General features: G+C 36.5%; 2 protein-coding genes across 5 annotated transcripts in view; one reads left to right on the top strand and one right to left on the bottom strand.

Moving 5' to 3' along the window:
- URB1 (URB1 ribosome biogenesis homolog) overlaps positions 1-26637 on the bottom strand; it is a 69965-nt gene that overhangs the window by 37477 nt on the left and 5851 nt on the right. For 2 of the 3 annotated variants that reach the window (XM_039319335.1, XM_039319338.1), the window contains 11 exons: positions 15498-15637; positions 12361-12512; positions 10801-10933; positions 9723-9819; positions 9115-9200; positions 8656-8781; positions 8087-8217; positions 5946-6141; positions 2623-2760; positions 1027-1200; positions 106-244 (listed from right to left, as the gene is read on the bottom strand). In XM_039319335.1, the coding sequence (XP_039175269.1) occupies positions 106-244; positions 1027-1200; positions 2623-2760; positions 5946-6141; positions 8087-8217; positions 8656-8781; positions 9115-9200; positions 9723-9819; positions 10801-10933; positions 12361-12512; positions 15498-15637 (1512 nt within the window). Of the gene's footprint in view, positions 1-105; positions 245-1026; positions 1201-2622; positions 2761-5945; positions 6142-8086; positions 8218-8655; positions 8782-9114; positions 9201-9722; positions 9820-10800; positions 10934-12360; positions 12513-15497; positions 15638-16411; positions 16591-26637 lie in introns of those variants that run through there. The other variant, XM_039319328.1, reaches the window with a different exon arrangement.
- EVA1C (eva-1 homolog C) overlaps positions 16671-26637 on the top strand; it is a 44139-nt gene continuing 34172 nt past the window's right edge. For both annotated transcript variants that reach the window (XM_039319355.1, XM_039319349.1), the window contains exons 1-2: positions 16671-16804; positions 23143-26539. In XM_039319355.1, the coding sequence (XP_039175289.1) occupies positions 26410-26539 (130 nt within the window). In that variant the 5' untranslated portion in view covers positions 16671-16804; positions 23143-26409. The remainder of the gene's footprint in view (positions 16805-23142; positions 26540-26637) is intronic.

Raw genomic sequence — 26637 nt, 5'->3', positions numbered from 1 at the left:
TTGTCAAAGATCAACTAAGGGCCATCATGAATTATCAGGTTTTTTTCGGTTGCTGGGTTAAAAGAACAAATCTGTAAGTACATAAAATGACCAAAGTTTCCTTACCGTGCTCTTTGTTAGTTTCATTTGTTTCCTCCATATAAGAAGCAGCTTCTGTTCCTCTCTTTTTCTGTCCTTCCTGAGCCTTATCTTGCTTTAGAAAGGACTGCCAGACGGCGATTATGTTAGTCATATCTGGTAAAAGCTAGATTTTAAAGAAGATTATGTTGTACAAAGCAGAAGTAGAGGAGAAAAATCAGAAATCTGCATTTATGCAAAAATTTTCAGGTTATTATCTGTTTTGAATATATTAACAAAGATTATTTTTTTACTATAAATTACTTTAATCTGTTATGATTGTTCTCCTATTCAAATTTGATTTCTTCTATTTAATTTCTTACTTGCCTGCTCTTACATTCATTCCACTGTAGCTCCCAAACAATAGCTAAAGCTTGAAGATTGGACATTTGTAGCCAGGGGATATAATGGATTCATGTATGACAATTATCATACATACTTATGACAGATTTGGGACACAAGGACATATATATGTCATTAGTATGGCAATCATCAAGGAGTACTGCAGATACCACTAGGATAAGGGAGTCATAAAAGGGGAAACTGTAAATGTGTACTCATTCCAGTAGATCTATGACTATGTCTGTTGCCCCATATTTCAGATGGCTAATTAAGAAAATGTTATTTTGTCTTGTTTACATTATTTGAAGAACTATACTTTAAAACTCGGCTCTAATATAAACATGGAATTAAATTTGTGAAGTTTTTAAATATTGTTAAAACAAAAGAACGTTTACAGCTTCTTCCAAATCAATAATTAATATATAGGCCAATATACACCTAATGAGTTACCTCTAGATATTTATATCCAGAGCTGCCAGAAAAAAAGGAGAAAGAATCAAGATAAAAGCATTTCTTGTTCATCAAACTGCAGGTCAAGCCTGTTTTTCATTTTTTAAAAGACTGTACCTTACTAAGCACTTCCCGGTACTGCTGAACAAATTCCTTCATGATTAATGGAGTATAGATTTCTGACTTCTCCCATATCTTCTCATTTTGACAATAGTCTATATTTTTCAGTGCTCTTTTCAGAATAGTTGTTATAAGTGAAAAGATAGTATGCTTCACTGTTTTACTGGCTATCTAAAATTAAAACATGAAACAATTACTTAGCTTTACCTTCATCTTGCACAATTTAACAATGTTCTCTAAAGTTAACTAGTAACAACCTACAGAAACGAAGGGGAAGCAAGTCAACTATAAGTATAGGTGAGAGGAAAGAGGAAAAAAAAGGATGCATCAAATGAATTAGAATCAAAAAAAGAGATATAAACCCAAATATCTCTTTAAATAGAAAGACTTTTAAAAGTAGCATGCTCGGTCTGTTTTGACACAGGGCCTCTCTTAGGGAAATCAGTTATTACGATCCACCACCAATATGATCCAATGAAATGTTGCAATGAATTGCTGTTTAAAATTAACAGAAGATGCAAAGCAAGAAACTGGAGCCATGGGCTAGATTCGTACACTGTGTTATACCATAATGTAGTTTGTTTATGGCGTTACTGCAATATTTGAACCAGATGGCTTATTCAATAAATCAGGTTTTAAAAGTCCTGATGCAATACATTTGTAAAAATAATAATGGTGGGATATAAATAAAAAACAAATAAACAAAGCATGATAGTAAAAATACTGAATGAAAAATTTCATACTAACCTAAAAGCATTCATGTTCTTAAGTTAAAGTGAAAATAGACTTGGGAAGAAATAGATACTATGTTGTGGACACAGATACCAAGATAATCAAAGTTTACAAAATAACAATGCTGTGGGGAGAGTATATATTTAGTTACAAACAGAAATTGAAATGATTAATGTACCAATAATTCTCTGGCAATAAATGTATTTTTAAAAACCATGTCTGTTTTCACCTTGTTTCAAGAATTTCAGATACCACACTAGCCCATTTTATCTTGCATGTAGATTAGGCAAACAATGTGGTCTCAAGCTGCCCAAAGATCTGTATGAATCAGGATGCCCTTATTATACACAGCACTTACTGCTTTTCAGTAATATAGCAGTATACAGTGCAGGCTTCAAAAATTATTCAGAAGCCTGGAAGAATGTAAAATGATGAAATGCTTTAATGAGTCAACTTATTAAAACAGTGGTATCTTTTCATGCTCATTTACAAACTTGCAAAAATATACAACGAACAAACAGACAAAAATCTCCATATGCCTTCTCTGACCACCCTGACGGAGAAAGGGGGAGAATATCAGCCTGAGAACTGCATGAATCGGTTTTCATGATGCATTTTTTTCTTTGTTTTTAAAAATATACTGTTAGTACAGTAGGAAAGGGAAAGTAGGAGAGAATAGAACGATCACACTTAAGAGTGTAGCATCATCAAAGCTCACACCAGCCAGAGCACAGAACAACTCAAAGAAGCAATGCAAGATCAGAAGATATGGATACACTTGGCCTATGGAATCGCCAAGAGTCGAACACAACTGAATGGAAAACATCATCATCATCATCATCATGTGGACTAAATACTTACATTTAAGCCTTGGGTGAACATGACCTTGTTGCACACTGCAGGTACTGTAGTCACTTTCACCATAGAAAGCAATTTAGGAAGTGGAATAAACTCAGTGGTTTTAAAAGCATTGGAAATGTCTGGCTGAGCCTCATAGATCTGAAATTAAAAACAAAAAGCACGAATATACAAATAAATGTATAATACAGATACACAAACCCAAGTGATGCAATTACGGCTGTAGTCAATTCAGCTGGATTCATGATGGTCTAAATTCCCAATTGCAGATAAAAAGAAAAAAAATGTAGAGCTGGAAAAACTGGCAAAAGAGGTCATTACAGAAGCAGGAAAACGCTTACTAGTTTGAAGCTAATTAGGGAAGCACACTGCTTCAAGTATAGCATTTGAATTCCGTGTTTGCAGATCTTGCTGAAAAAACAATATTCAGCAAGATCTGCAAACACGGAATTCAAATGCTATACTTCCCTTGCACTAAAAACCAACCTAGGGCCTACATGCCAGAGCTAAAGTAATCATCAGCAAAAATAGGCCTCAGCATTGCAGAACGCACAAGAGTTTTCTTGCCACTGTAATATGCCAAAACAGTACTGTATACTGCTGGCTTTGCTACTTGGTATGTTGGAAGTTTATAGCAATAGCGTTTATGCTTATAAACTGCCCCATAGCGCTTTACAACACTCTCTGGGCAGTTTACAATGTCAGTATGTTGCTTCCAAAAACCTGGATCCTCCTTTTACCCAGGGATGGAAGGATGGAAGGCTAAGTCCAACCTTTATGGAAGGCTTTTACTGTGGTGTTTTAGTGATTTTTGTCGTAAGGCAATTTTGTCTGGGCCATACAAATTTGAGATTTGATAAAAAAAAAATCTCTCAATATGCTGCATATATATGTACTGCATATATACTGCACCTTCAGCAGTGAGCAGCAGCATAAAAGACAAGATAAAAAGAACAATAACCTACAACCCCTCAAGGCTTCTTAGCCATACTATAAATAAATTGGGGGGAAGGGAGCAGGGGAGAGGGATTACAGATATGAATCCTTTTCTATTAACTGTACTCTCACTTGATGTTTAAGATTTTAGTTATATCATTGTCACCTTTTGAAGTAAGAGGGACCTCTGTTAATGATCTTTCCCCAAACATCCTCCCTCACCTTTTATCACACTTTCCTATGTCTGTCCCTCACAAACCACATTCCCATAAAATTATAGCAACCAAAATCCACCAAGCTGGTAAGATACACAAGGGAAGGCTGATCTAATAACTTTCAGGCTGACTACATTTTCCACATATAACTAGTGATATGTAGCACCAAATAACATACCAGCTAACTAATCTTTAGTTCAAAGGCTTACCAGTAATTCAACCTATAGAGGGGATATGGTACAGTAATATTCAATAAACACAGGGAAAGATAATCATATATTGGCCTACTATATTTAATCATCTCTCCTAAGTTAATAGTGCACACCTAAAGGACTGTGAGCAGATTACAGCAATTAAGCACTGAAAACATGCAAGAATACATTTAGCTGCCCACATATTACAATCCCACTTCCTGTTTTTTGTTCTGGTTCTTTTCATTTCAAACTTCTGAAATGAATGAACTTCAATGCAAACTTCTCTATAGGACTGTGTTCTTAGTTCTCATTCTGTTGGATGAAAACAGTGTGCTTTTGAAACGTATTCAAAGAAAAGAGAATCTGCAAGACTTTTTCATGGATTAAACGAGGCATTTTTGTAATTAAGTTAAAAGGCTGCCAAAAGGGGTTTTGTCGTCACTATAAATGTCATCTTTCCAGCTGTTGTATCTCGCTTCCCATACTTTGATTAAATCCCAAGACAAAATATCATGAGGGAGTCATTCCATTGGGAAGTTTCAGCAGTCAGGGAAGCATCTGCAAGATGGGAAACAACAGTGATGGTCTCCACTTCCTTCAACAATTAAAGTTTAAAAACACCACAGAAAGAAAGTATGCAACTGTTGGCATAGCGTGGCTTATCCATGCATTACTGGTAGCTAGGCAGGATTATTATAATAGACTGTACAAGGACTTGCTTTTAAAGTTAATTTGTAAAACTCAGCAGATGCTGTACTATATTTGAGGGGGATCACTTATTAAATCACATGAAGCCTATATTATATCAATTGCATTGGTACTTCCAAGCCTAAATGATATTTTAATAGGCTGAATACATGATCATTAGATACGACTATGCTGATTTGATCAGAGGTATGAATGGCACTAAGTTGGAGATCCCTCTTCTTTCCTCTTCAAAAATAAACAAAAGCTAAATAAATATGTTTGCAATCTATTGGATTTACTGTAATTTACTCCGGGGGAGAAGAGAAACATCACTGAATTCACTGATCATTTTTTCCAGACAGAAATTTCAACAACTAGATTATAAATAATCCCCAAAAGTTAGGAAATATAGATCTTTTACATTTGCATTGTGATCACAATATTAATTTGCAAATTTGAAACCAATACAAGCTTACAATCCACCTCTGCACTGTTTCTTTATTAGATTTTTATCCCGCCTTTATTACTTTTATAAGTAACTCCAGGTGGTAAACATACCTAATGCTTCTTCTTCCTCCTATTTTCCCTCAACAACAACCCTGTGAGGTTAGACTGAAAGAGAGTGATTCAAAGCTAATTTGAAGTGATTCAAATTAAGGTACATTTGTTTCAATGTAGCCTTTCTCACTGACCCAGTCCGCATAAATAATACAATATTTTTTATAATTCTCACCTGTGAGAGCTGCAATCATATAAAATCTGCAGATTAGATAAAAACTGCAGATATTATTTAGAAGAGGGGTGAGAAAAGGAGATTTTACAGGTTGAGATTTTGTCATAATAAATTATACTGTATCAAAGTAATGTGATATTTCTGAATTACATTGCCCTCAATTATTTGATGTAAATGTATGCAGGATAGAGAGCCAGTTTGGTCTAGTGGTTTAAGGCGCTGGCCTAGAAACCAGGACACTGGAATTCTAGTCCTGCCTTGGTCATTAAAGCTGGCTGGGAGATTTTGGCCTAGTCACTCCAACTCAAGTTATTTACTCACAGTGTGTAAAATCTTGAGAGAAGCACAAGAGAGCCTTCAGGTCTGATTACTTTGCCATTTATCCATCCTTCTGCAACCCCTTAATTAAAATGAATTTCTTTCTGACTTTCCATCAAATGTAACAGGGCAAATATAGTCATGTTGACACAGAGACACTTCAATAACTGTCATTATAACAAGAGAAATGTTGATAAGGGTCATTTTCATGTACTAAATACATACTTTTCAGGTAGTTCTTACCTTTCTCAGCAATTTCATGTTGTCTAGCCATGCAGATTTTAGTCTCGGAACAAAAGAATACTGGGATTCCTTAAAGTATCTGTTCAGTAAATCTGGGCATACTTTGAAAATGTTCACCATAAGATCAGCAACCATCTCATCTTCTACAGCAGTCTTTAGACTCAGAAGAAAGCGCAGCAGAATCAAATTACCTCCTCTAACAAAACAATAGTTTGAAAGAAGCATCACTTCGATAGAATATAATAGTATGCAACCAACAATCAGTGATCAGAATCTATGCTGCAAGTGCTATCAGTGGGTAGGAGTTATTTTAACTTAGCCTTTCTCATCTATTTTGGAAGATGGCAAGATGGAGAACATAATAAAAAATATATATGAAGGGAGAGGGGGCTGAACTTATTCAATGAAATATTTTATTTTTGGGTTTTTTTGGAGTCAGATTCACCCATTTCATGTACTGCTTTTCAAACTTTTGCCTAACAAGAAATAAAAAAAAAAATGAACCTGCAGTGTTTAAAAATGACTATAACTTTGCAATAGTTCAGCAGGTCAGCTACATATAATAGCAGATGATCAATCGTGCCAAACCAGAAGGAACCCTTGGTAACTAAAATTCTGCTGTCAAACGCTGTGAAAGGCATTCAACAAACCTCTATACCAGGGGTAGGCAACCCAAAACACTTAAAGAGCCACTTGGACCCGTTTCCCACCAAAAACAAAACACTGGGAGCCGCAAAACCATTTTGATATCTAAAATGAAGATAACACTGCATATATTCTTTTTTACCTTTATTATAGGTGTGTGTGTGTTTGTGTGTGTGTGTTTGTGTGTGTGTGTGTGTGTATATGTATATGTATGTATGTATGTATATATATATATATATATATATATATATATATATATATATATATATATATATGTATATGTATGTATGTATACATACACACACACACACACACACACACAGGTAAAAAAAGGATATATGCAGTGTTATCTTCATTTTAGATGTCAAAAGGGTCTCTCTCTCTCTCCCTCTCTATCTGCCCTTGGTCTGCCACTCCTCTTCCCCCGCTCTCTTTCTTTCCTCTCTCTCCCTCTCTCTCTTTCTCTCTCTCTCTCTCTCTCCCCCCCCTCTCCTATCTGCTGCTCACCTGACAAGCTTCAGGCTGTTGTCCAACAAGATCAGGGGTAGTCAACCTCGTCTCTTTTATGACTCATGGACTTCAACTCCCAGAATTCCTGAGTCAGCCTAGCTGGGCTAGCTAGCTCTCTCCTGCCCTTCCTGCTTCCTGCAGAGACGCAGCAAAGAGAAGAGCTCCGCCCAGTAAGCTTTTCAGCTCCTCGGAGAACACTGTGAGTGCACTCTCTTTTAAAAACACACACACACACACACACACACACACAAACACACAGAGAGAGAGAGAGAGAGAGAGAGAGAGAGAGAGAGAGAGAGAGAGAGAAGCAGGGAAGCGCAATTCCTCTCTCTGTCTCTGTCTCTCTCTGCAAAGGCAGAGGAGGCTGGGAGCCGCATGGGAAGGCTCAAAGAGCCGCATGCGGCTCCGGAGCCGCAGGTTGCCGACCTGTGCTCTATACTCATAAAATATTATGAACTTTGGAATGAAAACAGAATATATTTAGAACATAATTTTGTTAGCCCTTTTACCCGAGATATACCCCTTATAAAATCTCTTACTAATACTGCATGGAACCTTCAATTATTTATGCTATCATGTGACAGTTCCAATTTACATGAAGACATGCAGATTAATTAACTAAATGCTATTGGTTTAATATGCAGACTTCAGACACTGCCCACTGTAGAATAAGAAGTTGCCAGAAAGATGCAGGAAAGGAAAAAAGAAAAAGGGTCTAGCCAGATTTAATGCTTAAAAGCTGTGGATTGCTGAAGACTATATGACCAAAACCAGTTGAAGTTTTGCTACTAAACTAGACCAAGAATAAAAGTCTTGCTCTGTTCCCTCCTTGCTCAGTTAAATTAGCACAAGATAGAATAGTCAACACTTTACCATTCACAAAAGATGAGGCAACACTGAAGAAAATACTTCAACGATTTAGCTCCAGCCTAAATAAAACTGCAAAATATAATCGGACTTTAACACTGAACAACTGAATGCTTTACCTGCCAGACGTGCCAAGACTTGGATCATAAAAGTTAATGCCATGTTTCAGAGAACAACAAAGGTTCATTAAAAATTTATGAACCAGTTCTCTCACTAAAAGCTTTCCTGGTTCTCCACACTCTTGGGAAGCCTGCATAAAATTGACAAATGGAAGAAAAACAGTCAGCTTACCATGTTTGCTTATTCAGTATTTTCAGAGCACAAAGTAGAAGATCTCAGGTTCTATTCTTACATGTTTCTAATGCTTCCTCAATCTGGCAGGGTAATTCTGGGTGTGCATTTTCAACATACCAGAAGGCAGCCATACTATGTCAGTCTAGTGTAGATTCGGCCTAGGCATATAAGGCTGGCTGCTCACGCTGGAGCGTTGAAACTGGATACCATTTCCTCAAAAATAGCCCAAATTGCTATTCCTAATTTGGCAAAATATTTTCACCTTAGTGGGCAAACTATGGGCTTGGTATGGCCTTTCATTTTTCTCCTTGAGTGGTGGCATGTAACAACATGTTGTTGTACATCTTGAACAGTATTTAGATATAAGAAAAAGATGGAGAGAAGATTATTATACCTTGACATCTTCTGTGCTGACATCAGTAATTCCATTCCAGCGATAGAGTGAAGCAATGTGGTTCAGTATTTCTGAGGTAAAAAAGTGTACCTTCTGGGTCTTACTGATATCTTTGTTGAGAACCACCTACAAATAACACAACATATTAACACAATCATTCAAAAATTCTTAAGTCGGGTCATAAGTGTGCTGTTATATCTATAGAAACTGTCAAAAGTATCATAAGCAATTCTGATGCCACTGTTGCATTCATTTGCAACTTTAATTTTTTGTTTAATTATAAACATAAGCTACTTTAAAGCATAAGAAAACCAAGCAAAAAGCTCTACCCCAGAAATGCTGATAAGTTCTTAAGTACAGCAAAATAAAATGGTAATCAGAGATTGTCTGAAAAACCACAATGAAAATATTTCAACAATCAAAGAACATATAAAAAACAAAACTGTTTGCAGAGTATACCTTAGTTTCCAATGTTGAAAGCAGAAGGTTAATTGTGGAAATTCTATCTTCTTTTAACCCTGTTCTAATAATATCTGGAATGAAATCTAAAAAACATTTAAAAAGGATAACATTATGGCTGAAATACAGAAAATATTTTAATTAAATCAATTCCACAGTTATATAAGAATATATTATGTTGACAACATAACCAAACTTAGAAGATTCAAAAACAGTGAGCATATAACACAGCAAAAAAAAAGGTTAATATTGTGAAATAATTCCATAGTGTCTTACAGAAATATTTATGATTCTTGGGCAAGTGCTTGCTTAGTCCTTAGCACACTCTTTGGTTAAAGGAATTCTATTATTTTTTTTATTAAATGGCATCAGTGCTTGACCCTGAATCTCAAGCTTATCACTTTAATAACAACAGAGGCTTTCCAAGGTTTTTCTATTATATGCCTCAAAAACTAAATGGTTTTTGTTTTGGCTGGAAAACAAAACAAGAACACAAGGAAACAAGCAATGATTGTTCAAAACCTTGGTCTAGACATCATGAAACCCATTATATATATCCTCCCCACATCATTCATACAACAAATAATTTAGGAATACTTGTAAAATACCTTTTAACTCCAGAACCTGCACAAGGATTGAGTGGTCGCCAGCAATTAAAAAGGAAACAGCGTATTGGATGTATGCTGTACGGATATCAGGCTTACCCTAAACAAATATTAAAAGATGTTCAGTATATATGAGAAGCCTAACATCCATTAGATTACAATGGCTTAAAAATGGATCCTACATAAATATCTGTTTGCAGACCTAAGCATATCTATTGCACATTTTATAAAGTAAAGTCTCTTAACTTTCTTGTTTTGTACTTACCAGGATCTTACATCTGTATGATCTAAAATCATGGTCTTAGCAGTGAGCCATAATAGTTTAGATGGGTAAAAGGTTCTACTATTTTGGTTGCCTATTATGCTTATTTGACTATTATGCTTGCATAAAACTCAAATAACACAACTCCCAAGAATCACATGTATTAAATCAACCTTCTCTAGTTATCTGTCATTCAAATATGTTAGACTGCAATATTCATAACCTTCAATCAAGATGGCCAAAGTTTGGGGACACCCAATTTAGAACAAAATTTTGCCTGCATATAGAAAACTAGCATATCAAAGATCTAATTAAGCTTTTTTCCTAAAAGTGATAGCTTTTTTCAGCAGTATTTTACTTCAAATGTGTGATTCTCCAGAGAAGCATTGCATTTTTCAGAAATCTGTTGTGTACTTTTTCTGAAAATCTGAATGTACAGACTGAATTTACATATGTCCATTGATTTGCTGTGAAAATCTCATCACGACTTTGCTTCGTTATCTTTTTATTTTAAAAGGCTTTTATATGAATTAGGGTCCCTGCATTAAAAAAAAAAAAGAAATTGTAGCTGCCAATTTTTTTTAAACAAGGAGGCTATTTTGTACAAATGCTATATGAATGTACTAAATTACGTGGAGGAGGACAAGTTCCTTTTATATGAGCTGCATATGGTTTACTATGATTTTTTAAAAAATAAACAGTATTAGTCTCATCAATAAAAATAAGAGCTTTTCTTTTAACTCCAGTTTTACTTTGAAAATAAAAGGAAAAAGCATAAGCCATCAGTTAACCCTCATGACTGACTTTTTGCTTTCTTACCTTATAGTCTCTCTTCTTCACTAAATTAGGTAAAAATTTATTATTGAAATCAAAGTGGCTATAGACATCTCTTGCAGCATCTGGTCCCTGTGTCACCATTGCTGATAGCAAAGTTAGACACAGACGAGACAGTCTGTAAAAAGAGACAGTCAGAACAGGGAGCAATGTTTAAGCAAAGTATAGGCAAACAAACTAATGAATGAAAAATTAAAAAGTGAGGACGCCTTTGAAATGAAAGTGTTTGTTCATTTTAGTTAGCAAAGGAAGCAGATGTCTAGTATCACATAGTCAATCTAAACACGTACTTTAATTTATTGTGCAATAAAGTTTTCATCTTCTCATGCTGCTAATAAGACCATAAGTTGAAATAAGCATTACAATTCAAAATTTTGTAGAGCCATAAAAAAAATTCTACATCATTTTTGGCTAAGAAAATTTCAAGGGAGCTTAATCACAGCAAACTGGATCTCTGTTACTTATATGTATAAATGTAGGCATATACTAACTACAAAAAGCAATAAAAAATATTGCCTTATACAGAGTTCATGCTGTATATAATGGAAATGCATTGGTCAGTTATATGCCCAGATTAAATAAAAACATAGAAGAGTGATATCTCTCCAACAACTTTGCTGAAGTTAATATTCACTTACTAGGTAAATGAACTTGTATATTTATCTTCTATATTTAAAATATGCCCCAAATATTTTAACAGGATGGATGGATGGATGGATGGATGGATGGATGGATGGATGGATGGATGGATGGATGGAATGAAGGTATCTTAACTTTTCCTAAAGCTTTCATAGTAGATCAGATTTGATAAAAGCTCTTCAGGGCTGAGGTTTGAAAAAGCCCAGTACTTTATGGAACAGCACCCATAATTGCCACATTCAACAACCCTGTCGGATTTTTTTTTTACTTTTTTCATGAATATAATATAATGCTGTCTCGCAAATGTGTGTGGCATGTGTGGATGCGTGTATTTGTGTATGTGTGTGAGAGAGAGAGATTGTAAAAAAGTAAGTAAAGGTTTATGAATGAACATTGTAGTCTAAATATTTTTCTGATTAAAACTTATTAAATTCTGATTTCAAGACAGACCCTACCATATGAAAATGACAAGGCAGAACACAGTAGATTTTTGGAGTAACACTATTTGCAGTTCTACAAACGCTGCACCATCTGGGTTTTATAATTTCAGGAAAAATAATTTGAGACTAGATGAACATTGGAAATATGAAACTATATATTTAAATGTATTCTTTAATCTAGTTTTTTTAATTTATGGAGAATAAAGCAATTATCAATATACCACAGAGCAAAATAAAGGAGTTTACGTACAAATAAAATGTAATAGACACAAGGGAGTTAAAAAATATTATTCTAGTCTCCAGGTTCAACACAGGATTACAGTGTAGAATGTAACCACAGTTTTTCTGTAAGGTAGTTTTAAATCAGTATTAAAGAGCGTTTTGTTATTCCTGGTGACAGAGCATAAACACACTACTGAGCAATGAAAATTTTATTCCACTTGTTTGTTTTAAACAAGGAACTTACCTATGAGTTTCAGAATACAAGGCAGCATAAATTAATTTCATGTAACTGTTAATTAACTTCTTTACTATATTCATCCCCACAACACGAAAATGAGACAGATCACTTGCTGTCCGCAGCAAAATGTTTTCTAGAGCTTGAAAAATTAGCAGCATCTGCAAAATTTCAAACATCCCAACATACTGTCTTTTTAAAATACAAATGGAACTGAGCACTCTAAACAAAGTTTATTCCAACAGGAAAGAAAGCTTTGCAATGTTCTTGCAAAAACCCTCTGCTGCTAAATTAAATTATATCCAGACAAGGCTTTGGATTGCAACATGATCCTAATGAACATTTCCGCATGGTCAAAGCTTTAGTTACTAATTACTATTATGTTTTTGTTTAAAAGGCATATGGGAAACCTATCTGCCTATTTTGTTTAATACTATCAACTCTTTAAATATCTTATCAAATAGGGATAGTGTAAAATCTCCAATTGAAATGAACTTGAGGACAGCCTGATGAAGAGTCAACCTAATCCTCATTTTTAAAGGGAATCCTTCTAAGATGGTTTTTTAGCATTAGAAAAAAGTATGGAAAGAGTTTGTCCAGTCAGTGGACAGGATGACCACTTGTTCTACACTTGTACCACTTCAGCTTCAGATCAAGCTGTTTACTATCCTTTAAATACTTTATGTGTGGACTATGGTTATTTTTTCCCCTCTTATGCACAGGTATTAAACTCGCTGAGTCATGTGACGTATCACGACGTATCGTGACTTTTTTCGCATTGCTGGAGCTGGAGTAGGCATGGCCTCTGCATGATGCAACCGGCCCAAGGGCCAGCAGTTGGACACCTCTGCTCTTATGGATCAAATGACCCAGTAGAAAAAAATTTTGTGTTCCTGGTCTAGAACATAAAGGATAGTCGTATCTTTTATATTACAAAAAGGATGCCGATAGAACAAATACTCACAGGACAAATACTCATCCTTGGCAACTTCTTTGCCATACATGAAGAACTCTGCTACCTCATTTAGAACACATATTTATATTTGGTCAATATATACTTTAGGTCCAGTACCAAAAGTATAATATCCCATCTCTAATCCCAAAGGTATACTGCTATTTACAACACTTTATTGCAGGGACAGGAATATGGGACAAGCCTAACCAACATGGCCAATGGGAATTACAGTCCAACAAGACTTGGCTGCATTGCCCATCTCTGAATTAAAGTATCTCTGCATGAGCATCCCAGCACCGCAGGAAACATCTAGGAAATTCATTATTCTACAACATTGCCCAAGAATTTTAGAAAGGATTGCACAGAATAAATTACTACAATCTTATACTTATTCAATAATAAGATTCACTATCTCAGCAATTAAATGAATAATCTTCCAAAGTTTCTTTTCTTGTTTCAAATGATACCTATTTTGAAAAAAGATATTAATTTGGAGGAATGGCAGAAGGGTATTAATAAGTTTATTTGGGCAGGGAAAAAACCAAGAGTTAAGTTTAAGATTATACAAGATGTACGGGAAAGAGGAGGACTTAAGGCGCCTAATTTAAAATTGTACTATGATGCGATGGCTTTAACGCTAATTAGTGATTGGTTCAATTTAACAAATAAAAATATCCTTTCTCTTGAGGGATGGGATTTAGTATATGGATGGCATGCTTATTTAATTTATGATAAAAAAGTGGATCAGGTTTTTAAATCCCATATTTTGAGAAGTGCTTTGTTGCGTGTCTGGAAGAAGTATTATTATAGGTTAAATTATAAAATTCCAATTTGGGGAATTCCTGGACACGCGATAGAGGGAATATCTAGGGGAGTGAATTTGGATAGGATTTCTTATAAGGAATTACTTAGTTTGGTAGGGAAGGATTGGCAACTAAAGTCTTTAACTGAGCTGAAGCAAGAAAATATTGTATACTTTTGGTTTCAGTACAATCAATTGTTAGTAAGATGGAGTCTAGATCAAAAGGTTGGTATTACCTTAGAGGATGTGAATTTGGTAAAAACAGATTAAAGATCAAACTCAAGCCCAAATAAAGAGAATTTATAATGTTTTAATAGAATTAGATTCCGAAAGGGAGTTAAAGATTGTTTGGTTAAATAGGCTCAAAATATTCAAGAACCGATTTTATTGGATACATGGGAGACAATTTGGGTTAGAAATGTAAAATTTACCCAAGCGCAAAATTTAAGAGAAAATTTTTATAAAATGTTTTATAGATGGCACTTGGATCCCCAAAAGCTGTCCCGCATGTATCCTAATTTTCAGCCCAAATATTGGAGATGTGGAAGCTTAGATGCAACCTATTTTCATATTTGGTGGACTTGTAGAGATATAAAAGCTTTTTGGATTAAGATCTGGTGGAATATTCAAAAGATTTTTAAGAGAAAGATAAAGTTTACTCCACAATTATTTTTGTTAGGTATTTTGATGTCAAAGGAATTAATTTGATGCTGAATCTTATAACAGCTGCAAGATTATTGGTGGGGCAATATTGGAAGAAAAACTCTTTGCCTACTATGGAAGAATGGATACTTAAGGTGTCTAATTTAGCAGAAATAGCGAAAATTTCCGCCTATTTGAAGGACCCTTCACAAGAAAACTACATTTCGGTCTGGAGAAGATGGATTGATTATATTCAAAAGAAATATGAGACTGAAAAGTATTATCTTGCTTATGAGTAGATTTTAGGTTATTATTAATAGTTTAATATGATTGAATTTATATTATTTTTAGTGTTATGTTAATTATATTATCTTTGTTTTCAATTTGTTAATATTTGTTTTAAAAAGGAGTTAAAGTATGTTATAGTTTGATTGATAGTACAGTCGGGTAATGTTAGTTAATGGTTGTTTATTTGTTACCCTGTAATCAGCTCTGGGAAGTGGGGGAGGGGGGAAGGGGTGGGAGGGGTTTGGGTTATATTGTATTAAATTTGTAAAACTTTTAATAAAAAGAAAAAAGAAATAAGATTCACTAAGGGTTTATTCCCTAGCAAGTGTAAGAGTGCCAAGATACTTTTAAATGAATAATCACAAATGGCATACAGCAGAATTAAGTGTTCATTCTTAATAGCATAAAGACAATACCTAAGAGGAGCCTGTGACAGCTCTCATCAATTGAAACACTGACCTCACTTTCAGGACGCCTTTCACCATCCAGAAGTTTAAAAATTTCTGCACATTCAATAGAAACTTTTATGTATCCTTCCACTACATCATACTGCTCATTTGATGGTAGTAATTTAGCTTTGGCTATGAACGTTTCCAAACCTGGAACAAAACATACATTTGATTCTTCTTTCAAATCACGCTGGACATGTTATTCTTTACTTCACACAAACTCTAACTGGCATGCCTAATAGGCATTTCGATTTTATTTTAATAGCAATTTGCATTTCAAGCTCCCAATGTATTAACTGCCTCATTTTTCCATAGCAGAGCTGGAAAGTGAATTTACTTTCCTTTTTTATTGCTATCAATATTTTACCAATATAGCTTTTAGGAAACAAGTTGTGAAAAAAAGACCCTCAAATGGAGAGGTTGACAAAATAAATGTAATAGTAGGAACAAAAGAGAAAAAGTTGGCAATTTGTATCAAAACAATGTAGGAGCATGCCATGATACCAATGATGGCAGCTGAAAAATCTATCACAGCTATAGAGTAATTAACTATATCTATTGAAGACTGCCTGCCTTCCAATAAATGTAACCTTCCCGCCCCCACACGCTTCCTTTTATAATCCCTTTTATCAATTGTAACTCGCAATGACAGCTGTCTATACGAAGAATTCATTAATCCTTTTCCTCAGGACGGAAGGCGACAGAATCCATTTTAAGTTTGCCTCTTCCTCCTGGACACCACGTTGTTCTCCGTGACGCATTTGTTTACAGGCAACTTAATCTGCATTAAATATTAAACTACTGTTCGCATGTTAGCAATATGCAGCTGTGGCGACCGCGCAGCTCTTTGTCACCGCGGAGAAATCCACTCGACTGAATCTGGCCCGCACGCGGGTCCCATGAGAGCATGGCTGGCTGGCTGACCTTTCATCGCAGTGCTGGAGTCGCGGAGGAGGAATTTGAACTGGGCGCCGGTAAATTCCGCGGCCTCGGTGCTGCGAACCCGCTTGGCCGGGGGCGGGTCCTGCCGCTTGGCCGAGGTCGAGCTTTTGCGTTTGGTGGCCATATCCAGAAGCAATCGCGGTTTGCCGCGACACCCGGCAGAACGAAGAGAAGCCAGGCTCACCCTGGCGGGGGTTGCCCGTCTCGGCCGGAAGTGGTCCGGTTCACTTATTCTCCCCCCATCCGCGAAATTACAACAGACGGGTTCCTAAAGCAGTCAGCCAGTCTGAGCTCTGTGGGGCAGTGGCGCAGGCCAGGGTCCACCTCGTTGCCCAGAGGAGCAAAAGAGGACGTGATTCATTGCGGTTTCTATATGTAAGATTAAATGTTCGCAAGCTGATTTTTTTTTTACTTCTGCACCCATTAAGTCAAACCTGTATGTCTAAGAAAAAACTACTTTTAGTTCTGTTGGACTTTTAAATGAACAAACAAGTTATATGCTAGTTATATGGGGAGGGAATCAAATATCTTCATTTAAAACAATATTCTCAGCGGTTAGGGATGGCTGGTTGGGAATTCTAGGAATTGAAGTCCACACATCTTAAAGTTGACAAACTGAAAATAACGCTGAAGTGTAATCAAGTACAGACAAATTCAGAGTCCAGAATTATCTATTTATAATGGCTATCTGAAAACCTAAAAAGTAAGTTCCAGATACTTACCCCACTGTACTGAAGTAACTATATACTGTATAATAGTACACATTCATGTATTGACAGGTTTCATGTGATGTGCATTCTAACATAAGGCAATGGTCAAACCTAATTGTTAACTCTTACTGCACAGATTAATGGTTTTTATCACATTTATTTTATGAAACAATATGTAACAAATATTTCTATCAGTAATATTCCAAGCTTATTTATCTCAGTAAATAGATTCACTTTTATTAGAATAATTCAGTCTTAAGTTTAATGTCTCATTGATTTAAGTGGCACTACTGTTCTTTGTTTGGCACAACATATTGTGAGAAATGCAGGTAATCCTCAACTTATGAATATAATTGAGCCCAAAATTTCTTTTGCTAAGGAAGACAGTTATTAAGCAAGTTTTGCCCCATTTTATGATCTTTCTTGCCATTATTAACTGAATTACTGCAGTTAAGTTAGTAACACAGTTGTTAAGTGAATCTGGCTTTCCTATTGACTGCTTGGCAAAAGGTCACAAAAAATTATCACATGACCCTGGGACACTACAACCGTCATAAATATGAGCAAGTTGTCAAGCATTTGATCATGTGACCACAGGGAGATGGTTGGCATACAAACTAAGAAAACAGACAGAAAAGAAGATGAAAACCAAACTTCAAGAGGGGAATAAGACTTACATGGATAACAAAAACATTTAAACACTTTTTTGGAATTATTATACTAATTTATTTAAAGAGCAAGGAATCTCTTTAGATACTATGGAGGAATATATAACAACTAAACATCTTCCTAAACTATCAGAAAACTACAAGCAAATTTTGAACAGTTCAATAACAACTTTTGAAATAATAGAAGCAATTAAAAGAGCTAAAACAGGGAAAGCCCCAGGATCAGATAGCCTATCAAGTGGATTCTATAACATTTTCAAAGATGAAGGACTTAATGAATTCTATTTTACAGGGGAACCCTATTCCAGACTCTTGGAAAGATGCCTACATTTCTTTAATACCCAAGATGGACTGGATTTAACTTCTGTGAAGAACTACAGGCCAATATCTTTATTAAGGACTACAAACTCTTTACATCTATCTTAGCTGAAAGACTTAAAAATTTTTTACAGGATTATATATATGAAGACCAATGTGGCTTCTTACCTAAAAGATAACTAAAATATAATGTAAGAGTAATTTGGAATATAATTGAATTTTTACAACAACATAGCAACAAACTGGTTGCATTAATCCAGACATGTCAAACTCGCGACATCATCTGACATTGCGCAATGTATTGGGACCATTTTGCTATTGCTGGCAATGGGGTGGACGCGGCTTCCGCATGACAAGTCTGGCCCATGGGCCGGCAGTTTGACACCCCTGCATTAAGCTTTCTGGATGCAAAAAAAGCTTTTGACAATTTGAACTGGGTCGTTATGTTTAAAGTAGTAGAAAAGATGGGTTTTGGATTGGACTTTATACAGGGTCTGTATACCACGGGTGTTAAACTGCTGGCCCGCGGGCCGGTTTCATCATACCGAAGCTGTGCCCACCCCATTGTCATCAATGCAAAAAGAGTCGCAACATGTCATGTCACGTGACACGGCGAGTTTTACACCCGTGATCTATACACTACATAAAGCTCAAATCATGGTGAATGGAGACTTTACAAAACCATGTGATTTCCAGAAGGAAACAAGACGGGTGTCCTTTATAGTCTATTATTTATTCTAGTGTTGGAACTGTTAAATAGAGATATTAGACATAATAGCAGGGCAAAAGGACCACATTAAAGCACATAATTAAAAAATTACATGCATTTGCTGACAATTTGGTATTGATTGTGCAAGAACCGCTAGAGAACATTGAACATGTTATGAGGAAGATTAAAATGTTTGGAGAAATGGCAGGTTTAAGAATAAATAAAGACAATAATACTAAGAATATAAAGTTGGAAGATCAGAAGAAATTGGAATTTAAAATTGTTTTTAAAATTGTGAAAAAGGTACAGTACTTGGCAGTGACTCTTACTGAGGAAAATCCTAAGCTTTACAAAAATAATTACGGTAAAATATGGGAGCAGGTTCATTTTATCATATGTGGTGGCATTGCAAATATGTGAAAACATACTGGATAAACAACAGTAACAATGCAAAAAATATTTAAGATATAAATATTAATGAAAATTGAAGCTTTTAGGTATTATGGACAATTGAAAAACAATTTGGGATGCTATTCCTTCACATGGTGACAGCTGTGAGGATTGTACTGCCAAACACTAGAAAGAAAAAGAAATTCCGACTGTTGAATGGATTTTGAAATTGACTGAATTGGCAGAGATGGCAAAATTAACTGCTTTGATTACAGATAATGGAATAGACAGCTTTATAAGACTGGAAACCATTTGTGGACTTTCTATGTACTAAATATAATAACAGATGCTTAACAGAGGGATCCTACATGTTTAATTGACCACTTTTTCCTGTTTTTTTTTGTACACTATTTTTTCTTTTTTGTTGTTAGGGTTGAATGTATGCTTTTCTTTTGTTTTGTTTGTTTTACTGTTTTGTATTTTATTTTCTATGATAAAGCAATATTTTTTTAAAAAAAAGTCATTTTAGTGCCATTATAATTTTAAACAGTCACTAAATGAACTGTTGTAAGTCGAGGAACTGTAGACATTGTTTGCAAACCATTGTTATAGGTTAGTGGGAACCTAATCATATTCTATTCAATTATGACTTAGCAAAAAACCAATTCCTTAAAATGATACTTCTACAAGAACTTGTTTACTGATCAAACACCAAAAGCAGTTGAGATATCTAGCCTTATTGCAGTGGTTCTCAACCTTTCTAATGCCGTGACCCCATAATACAGTTCCCCATGTTGTGGTGACCCCCAAGTGGGTGTGGCCACCAATAAGAGAGAGTAGGACAGCTAGGGAAAAGGGAAAAAATGGCGGACAGCATGGTTTGGCGACCCCCGTGAAATGGTCGTTTGACCCCAAATGGGGTCCCGACCCACAGGTTGAGAACCATTGCCTTATTGTATTGGGTGGAAAATTTAAATTTGATTTTTATTTTCACGGAAAATGATGTTCTTAATTCTTATTTGAAAATAGCTGGTAACAATTTTCTGAAAAACATGGGCTCATAATGGAATCATTATCAATCAGTTATTGTACTGTTCAGAGAATATACAGTATTAAAAAGGTTGGCTCGCATTTTTATGCTGCAAAAGTAATAAATTTGAGTAATTATGGCACATATGGACTTGTCTACTTGTAATTCCATATTGGTTAGATATTATATTATGGTAAATTAGATCCTTCAGTTAAGGATTAAATATGTCAATTATATAATATGTCAATTATATCTCCAAAATCTAGAATCTTTCAATCTATGAAGAACTTTAGCTATATCATGCTTGGCTCTAGCAAAAATTTGAGTGTATATTCATGGAAGAAAGTCCGTATTCCTGATTTGAAATGATGGCTTAATTAAATGTGTCAACTCTCAAACTTTGAATTAGTTTTGTATTGATAGAGAAGCAAGACAGGACAATATGATATTGTATGGTCTAGAATCAATTTATTGTTTATAAAAATTGTAGCACAACTACAAAAAGAATTGAAGAAAGGCAGATATTCTTAGTAGATTGATAGCTATTTATCTACACATATATAGGCGTTTATCTTTAAATGTATGTGGGTGTGGGTGTGTGAATATATAGAGATAAATATTTGGATGTTTGTCATCTTTATTTTTCAGTTTAGTGTACAATTTTCTATTTTGTTTAGGTATTTTAATATAGTATTTCTATTTTTTCTTCATTTTGTTTTATAATAGATATCTACTCGGTAATGTATTATAAAATCATATATTTAATTACATTTAATTTAAGCTTTCAATAACCCAAGCCAGCATGATTTCCATGGAAATCCTGAAACTTAGAAAAAATTATATAATGGAAGAAACAGTTTGTCTCTAATAATAATAATAATAATAATAATGATAAAGTTGGAAGGGACCTTGGAGGTCATCTAGTCCAACCCACTGCTCAGGCAGGAAACTCTATACCATTTCAGACAAATGGTTGTCCAGTTTCTTCTTAAAAACTTCCAGTGTTAGCGCATTCACCGCTTCTGGAGGCTGGTTGTTCCACTGGTTAATTGTTCTAACTGTCAGGAAGTTTCTCCTTAGTTCTAGGTTGTTTCTCTCTTTGGTTAGTTTCCACCCATTGCTCCTTGTCCTGCCTTCAGGCGCTTTGGAAAATAGCTTGACTCTCTCTTCTTTGTGGCAGCCCCTGAGATATTGGAACACTGCTATCATGTCCCCCCCTTGTCCTTCTCTTCGTTAAACTAGACCAAGGGTAGGCAACCTCGGCTCTTTTATGACTCGTGGACTTCAACTCCCAGAATTCCTGAGCCAGCATGGCTCAGCTTGGAAACCTCTCCCTGTCCCCTCAGCATGGCTGGCGCAGGAATTCTGGGAGTTGAAGTCCACGAGTCATAAAAGAGCCGAGGTTGCCTACCCCTGAACTAGACATACCCAATTCCAGCAACTGTTCCTTATATGTTTTAGCCTCCAGTCCCCTAATCATCTTTGTTGCTCTTCACTGTACTCTTTCTAGAGTCTCAACATCTTTTTTACATCGTGGTGACCAAAACTGGATGCAGTATTCCAAGTGTGGCCTTACCAAGGCATTGTAAAGTGGTATTAATACTTCACATTATCTTGATTCTGTCCCTCTATTAATGCAGCTCAGCACCGTGTTGTCTTTTTTGGCAGCTGCAACACACTGCTGGCTCATATTTAAGTGATTGTCCACTAGAACTCAGAGATCCCTCTCACAGTTACTACTATTGAGCAAGGTACCCCCTTGGTGCTAATATCTCCAGAACTGTCAATTCTGTTCACCTTCCAGAAGCAGGATAAAGCAAAACTGTTCCAGGGGGCTTAGACAATGCTCTGGGAATGCCATACATTCTTTGATTTGGAGTTTTAGTTTGCTGGTTTTATTGTTATTTGTACACTGCCAAAAGTTATAATGATTGCAGCAGAATGTATGTATGTGTGTATGTATGTATGTATGTATGTATGAATTAATGTGTCTGATATCATTGTTTCTCAACCTTGGCAAGTTAAAGATGTGTGGACTACAACCCTCAGAATTCCCCAGCCAGCAAAGCTTCTGGGTGGGTTGAAATCCAACCCGCCCAGAAGATACCAGGTTGAGGAAAAGTCAAAGATATCACCCATCTTATTTTTGGCTCAGAGAAAGTGGTCGAGAGAAAAAACTAAACTGAAGGAATAAGCCGGCTTTGAAAAAGCAGAGGGAGGGCTCATGTATTTAAAAAAGTGTTTGATTGAAATGCAGTATACAAAAAAAATTATTGGAATGTCATGTTCATTATCATTTCCATCAAAATACTGTGCAAATGTAGGATTTTAAATAAGGACCATGTAGTGATTAATTTAAATTGTATGCTTTACTTCAGTTAGCCCAACATTTATTTCTAGAGTTAATACCTCTGGGAGATTTCCTTTAATGTCTGAGTTCAGAAAATAAAGTGCCTTAAAATGTGCTAAGAACAACTTTTTTCTTTCTTTAAGAAGATATAGACCAACAAATATATCTGTGAAAGAGGCAGCAGAGATGTTTAGAAACTTGGTAGCTTATTGGCGGTCTTAGAGTCAGGAACCGCTGCAATTTAAAGCACTGTATTACTATTGCCATGATTTATATGCCCAGTTATAAACTTTTTGTATAGGAAAATAAATGCTGTTTTTATTTTTAAATAAAAAGTCTCAAGATGATTCAATATGAAAAATAAAGCAATGTTAATCATTAATAAAAATAATAACACCATGTTTTAACAAAGTAAAGAAGCAGAAATTTTAAAAATTGCTCCTGGTAAAAAGATATAGGAAATTAAAAAAAAATCATCAGTTCTTTAGACTGCTATTGGCATAGCTAGTATATTGAACTTTTGTTTCTGTTCTTTCAGAAAAAGAATGATTGCATACAAATGAAGCATTCTGGATTCTTGACAAGACTCCAATATCATGTCCCTTTTAGAGTGCAACTGAGATAGATGATCCTAGATTTCCTTTTAAATCTGGCTTTGTCACCGGTTGGGTTGGGAAAGCTGAAAACAAAGTTGCTTAAAAAAATTCTACAAATGTAGCATGTGAATGCTTTTAGAAGATATTATCAGTGAAAAGACACAATTATAAAACTGACTGGATGACACAAACCTAAAAAGTACTTGAACTGCCATTTAAGCAGTTTGTTTCTTAATGGCCACAAGTACACAAAATAGAATAAACAGCTATTGAAAGAAAAAATGTTGGGACCACAGGTTTTCTTCCTGTATTAATCACATGGACATGGAACCATGTCATCTCCTGTTGGCCATATCTTATATGTACACGTATAAATTGATTTCCCAGAGTTCAGGTTTGCAGGTCGTCTAAGGCTGTATTCATACAGCAAACTTAATTTAATTTTGAATTTACGTATTTTTAAAAATTCACACAATGCAGGCCGAGTTTGTACAACATGGCAAACAACTAAAAAAAACTAACCTACTCAATTTGGCTGGGTTCACACAATGACAGCCTTAATGAGCTTTCAAACCTCAAGGTAGAGATTTTTAGATTGCAGTCAACTTTTATTAAATAAGGTGTCAAAGTTCCAGCTGATGATCCCAATGAAGTAAGCACATCTGAGATATTACGATCTCTAATGCAAAACTTTATTGAGCACAGCATAACCAGCACTAATGAATGGAAAACCAATTCTGGCAATATGGCGCCAGAAAGATAGTTTAAAAAGTAAAACTTTCTCTTCCCTCTCTGATAGCTCAAGTCACATTGTCCAATTAATCTTCAGGCCATTGTTATGAAAAGAAAGCCTCTGCTTGCCGTAACATATCTTCTGCGACCTTGCTTCCCATAGGGATAGAAACCACCTCCACATTCCATACATTCTCCTTCCCCCTTGGAACTGTTCACAAGCTAGAAGCGGCATGGCTGTCCTAGTGCAAGCAATCCTCCTAGCTTGACATAAGGTCCAAATCAGCTTGCTGTTCAAGATGCAATTCAAGAAATAAAATATTAACTCGCATGGTGTGGATTTGCCTTACTACTGCCACATTTGGTGCTGAAATCAAGAGGATTAATTTGATTCTGGATAGATTGCTGTATATTAAAGATGAATGAGTTCCTTTTAATGCTCCCCAATATGAGAAATCTAGCAAAAACTGTGGAACTATCATCTGGCTAACAGAAATTATGACACAGCACCGAAAGGAGAAAGCTACCCCAATATGCAAGAATAGATTACTGCTATGTGTTCTTTGTCAGTGTTTGAATTAGGCTATTAAATTCAACTTCATCACTAATTTTGAGATTGTCATATTGCCATAGTGATGTGCATATATTACTTTGATATAATAGAACTTTTAAATGCAGAGTCAAAAGCAAACAACATTAAGATTCAGCCTTTCCTTGATATGTGAACTTGGTACATATTGGGGATTGAGACGGGCATTCTGCATTACCCACAACTATTTGAAGCTCCTTCAAATATTAAAACATGAAGGCTGAAATAAAAAGAGTATTATAAAGACAAACTATTAACATAACACAAAAATGTATAAAATTATGGACAAAAGCTACTACTTTTTATTGGATTTGGCAAAAAAAATCTATCATAAATTCCATTGACCTTCCTCCACCCATTTTATAATCTCTTCCAAAATCTGTATTATTAATGTAGATAGAAATTATTGGAATTACTACATAAGAAGTAGTAATAGTATCCACTATTTCATTTTGATTTCTGAGCTTCCTGACATGTTAGATCCCATAAAGTATATTCATTTAAGTATTTCAGGACAGAAGGCAAGTGTACTGAAATTTATATTTCTTCTCAAGAAAAAAATTATCTTTTTATTTTCTTCCTCGTATCCTGCCTTTATTATTTTTATAAATAACTCAAGTGATAAACATACCTAATACTTCTTCCTCTTCCTATTTTCTCCATAATAACAACCACCCTGTGTAAGGTGAGTTGGGCTGAGAGAGACTGGCCCAAAAGCTTTCTTGCCAAGGTGGTTTCTGAATGGTGAATGCCTTTGCAATCTGTCCAAGAAATGCATTTTTAACTAATTCTTAAATATTAACAGTAGACGCATCCAAATGCATTTGGCTACAAGTGTCTCCTCAGAAAACATAACTATCATAATTGAGGTCAGTGGGAAATGTTCATCATTTTTGGAAGGCAACAGATGGAAGAAGAGACTGGCAATGACAGCTTTGAAAGGATTGTGTTCACTTCACATTCCTTAAAATTTTGCTGTAAGAGGCTAACATCGCTATTAACTCTCCACTACTTAAAGGGTGCAGAGAATTTGAACTGCACGCCATTCATCGTGATCGAAAATAAGGGTTGAGAGAAGGGAGAGACGGTCTTTTTTTTTTATTGTTTCCTATGTTCACTTTCAGAGTAATCATATCCACGTCTATTCAGACGCTTTAGCCCCGTCGATGCCCTACAGGACGGCAGCCCTGTAATCTCTATCCCCACCTCAGCACTTACATGCGGCGGCAGCACCAGCAATAACCAGGCAGCGCGTGAAGTGGGATGGGGTGGGCTCTCGGTGGGGTGCGTTAGCTGGGGCATGGCCAAAAACCAGCCCGGAGCAGCATCTAGGAGGAGGAGGAGGAGGAGGGGGAGGGGGAGGAGGAGGAGGAGGAGAAGAAGAAGAGGAGGAGGAGGCGGTGGTGGTCAAGGTGACAAAGACAGTCTTCGAAGGAGACTGGCCAGAAAGGGATGAAGGGAGCCTAACGGGAAGCAGAAGCGGAGAGCCACTGCGTGGCAATCAACACTGAGCTAACTAGCCGGCCGGTCAAGGCTGCGCCGGCTCCTCCGCACTAAGCGCCCGCCGTCCCGCCGGCTTTGGGAAGGGTTTCCTGGCTTCCCCGCTGCTCTCAGCCAACGCGCAAACAGCCGCGCCGCGCCCTTCGCTGTTCCAAGCGCGCCGCGGGCTGCATCTGGCTGGGATTTCCTCTTCGGGGAAAGTGCGTGGAAGCTGGGCGAAGGTTCCGCGCCGCGTTGCTGTGCCCGCCGGTTCCTGCCCCTTTCCTTCGCCTCCCTCTCCCTCGCGGGGTTGGTCTCCCTCGGCCGCTCCGGTCCTGGGAAGGACAGGGACTCTCTTGGCTGGAGCCGTCATGTGACCCGATTGGGCTGCTTGGATCGGCGCCGCACCATGAGTGAAGTGGGGGCTGGGCAGAGCGCGAGCCGGCGCCAGGTAGCGGCCGGGGGGCTGCTGCTCCGTCGCCTCTTCTGCCTGCTCCTGGTTTGGACCAAAGAGAGTGCCGGGCTGGCTGACTTTTCAGGTAAAGGGACGCGACCCTTGGCCGCCGCCGTCCCTCCTTCTCTTGTCAGCCCCCGCAAGGCAAGACGGCAGGGAACCGATGGGCGCCGGCGAGCCCCG

The sequence above is a fragment of the Crotalus tigris genome, unplaced genomic scaffold (genome assembly GCF_016545835.1).
Source record: "Crotalus tigris isolate CLP2741 ecotype Arizona unplaced genomic scaffold, ASM1654583v1 scf7180000017601.7605149639:7615979, whole genome shotgun sequence".
Classification (NCBI taxonomy): Eukaryota; Metazoa; Chordata; class Lepidosauria; order Squamata; family Viperidae; genus Crotalus; species Crotalus tigris.
The sequence above is the reverse complement of the archived record's forward strand: the minus strand, read 5'-3'. Positions and strand labels throughout refer to the sequence as shown.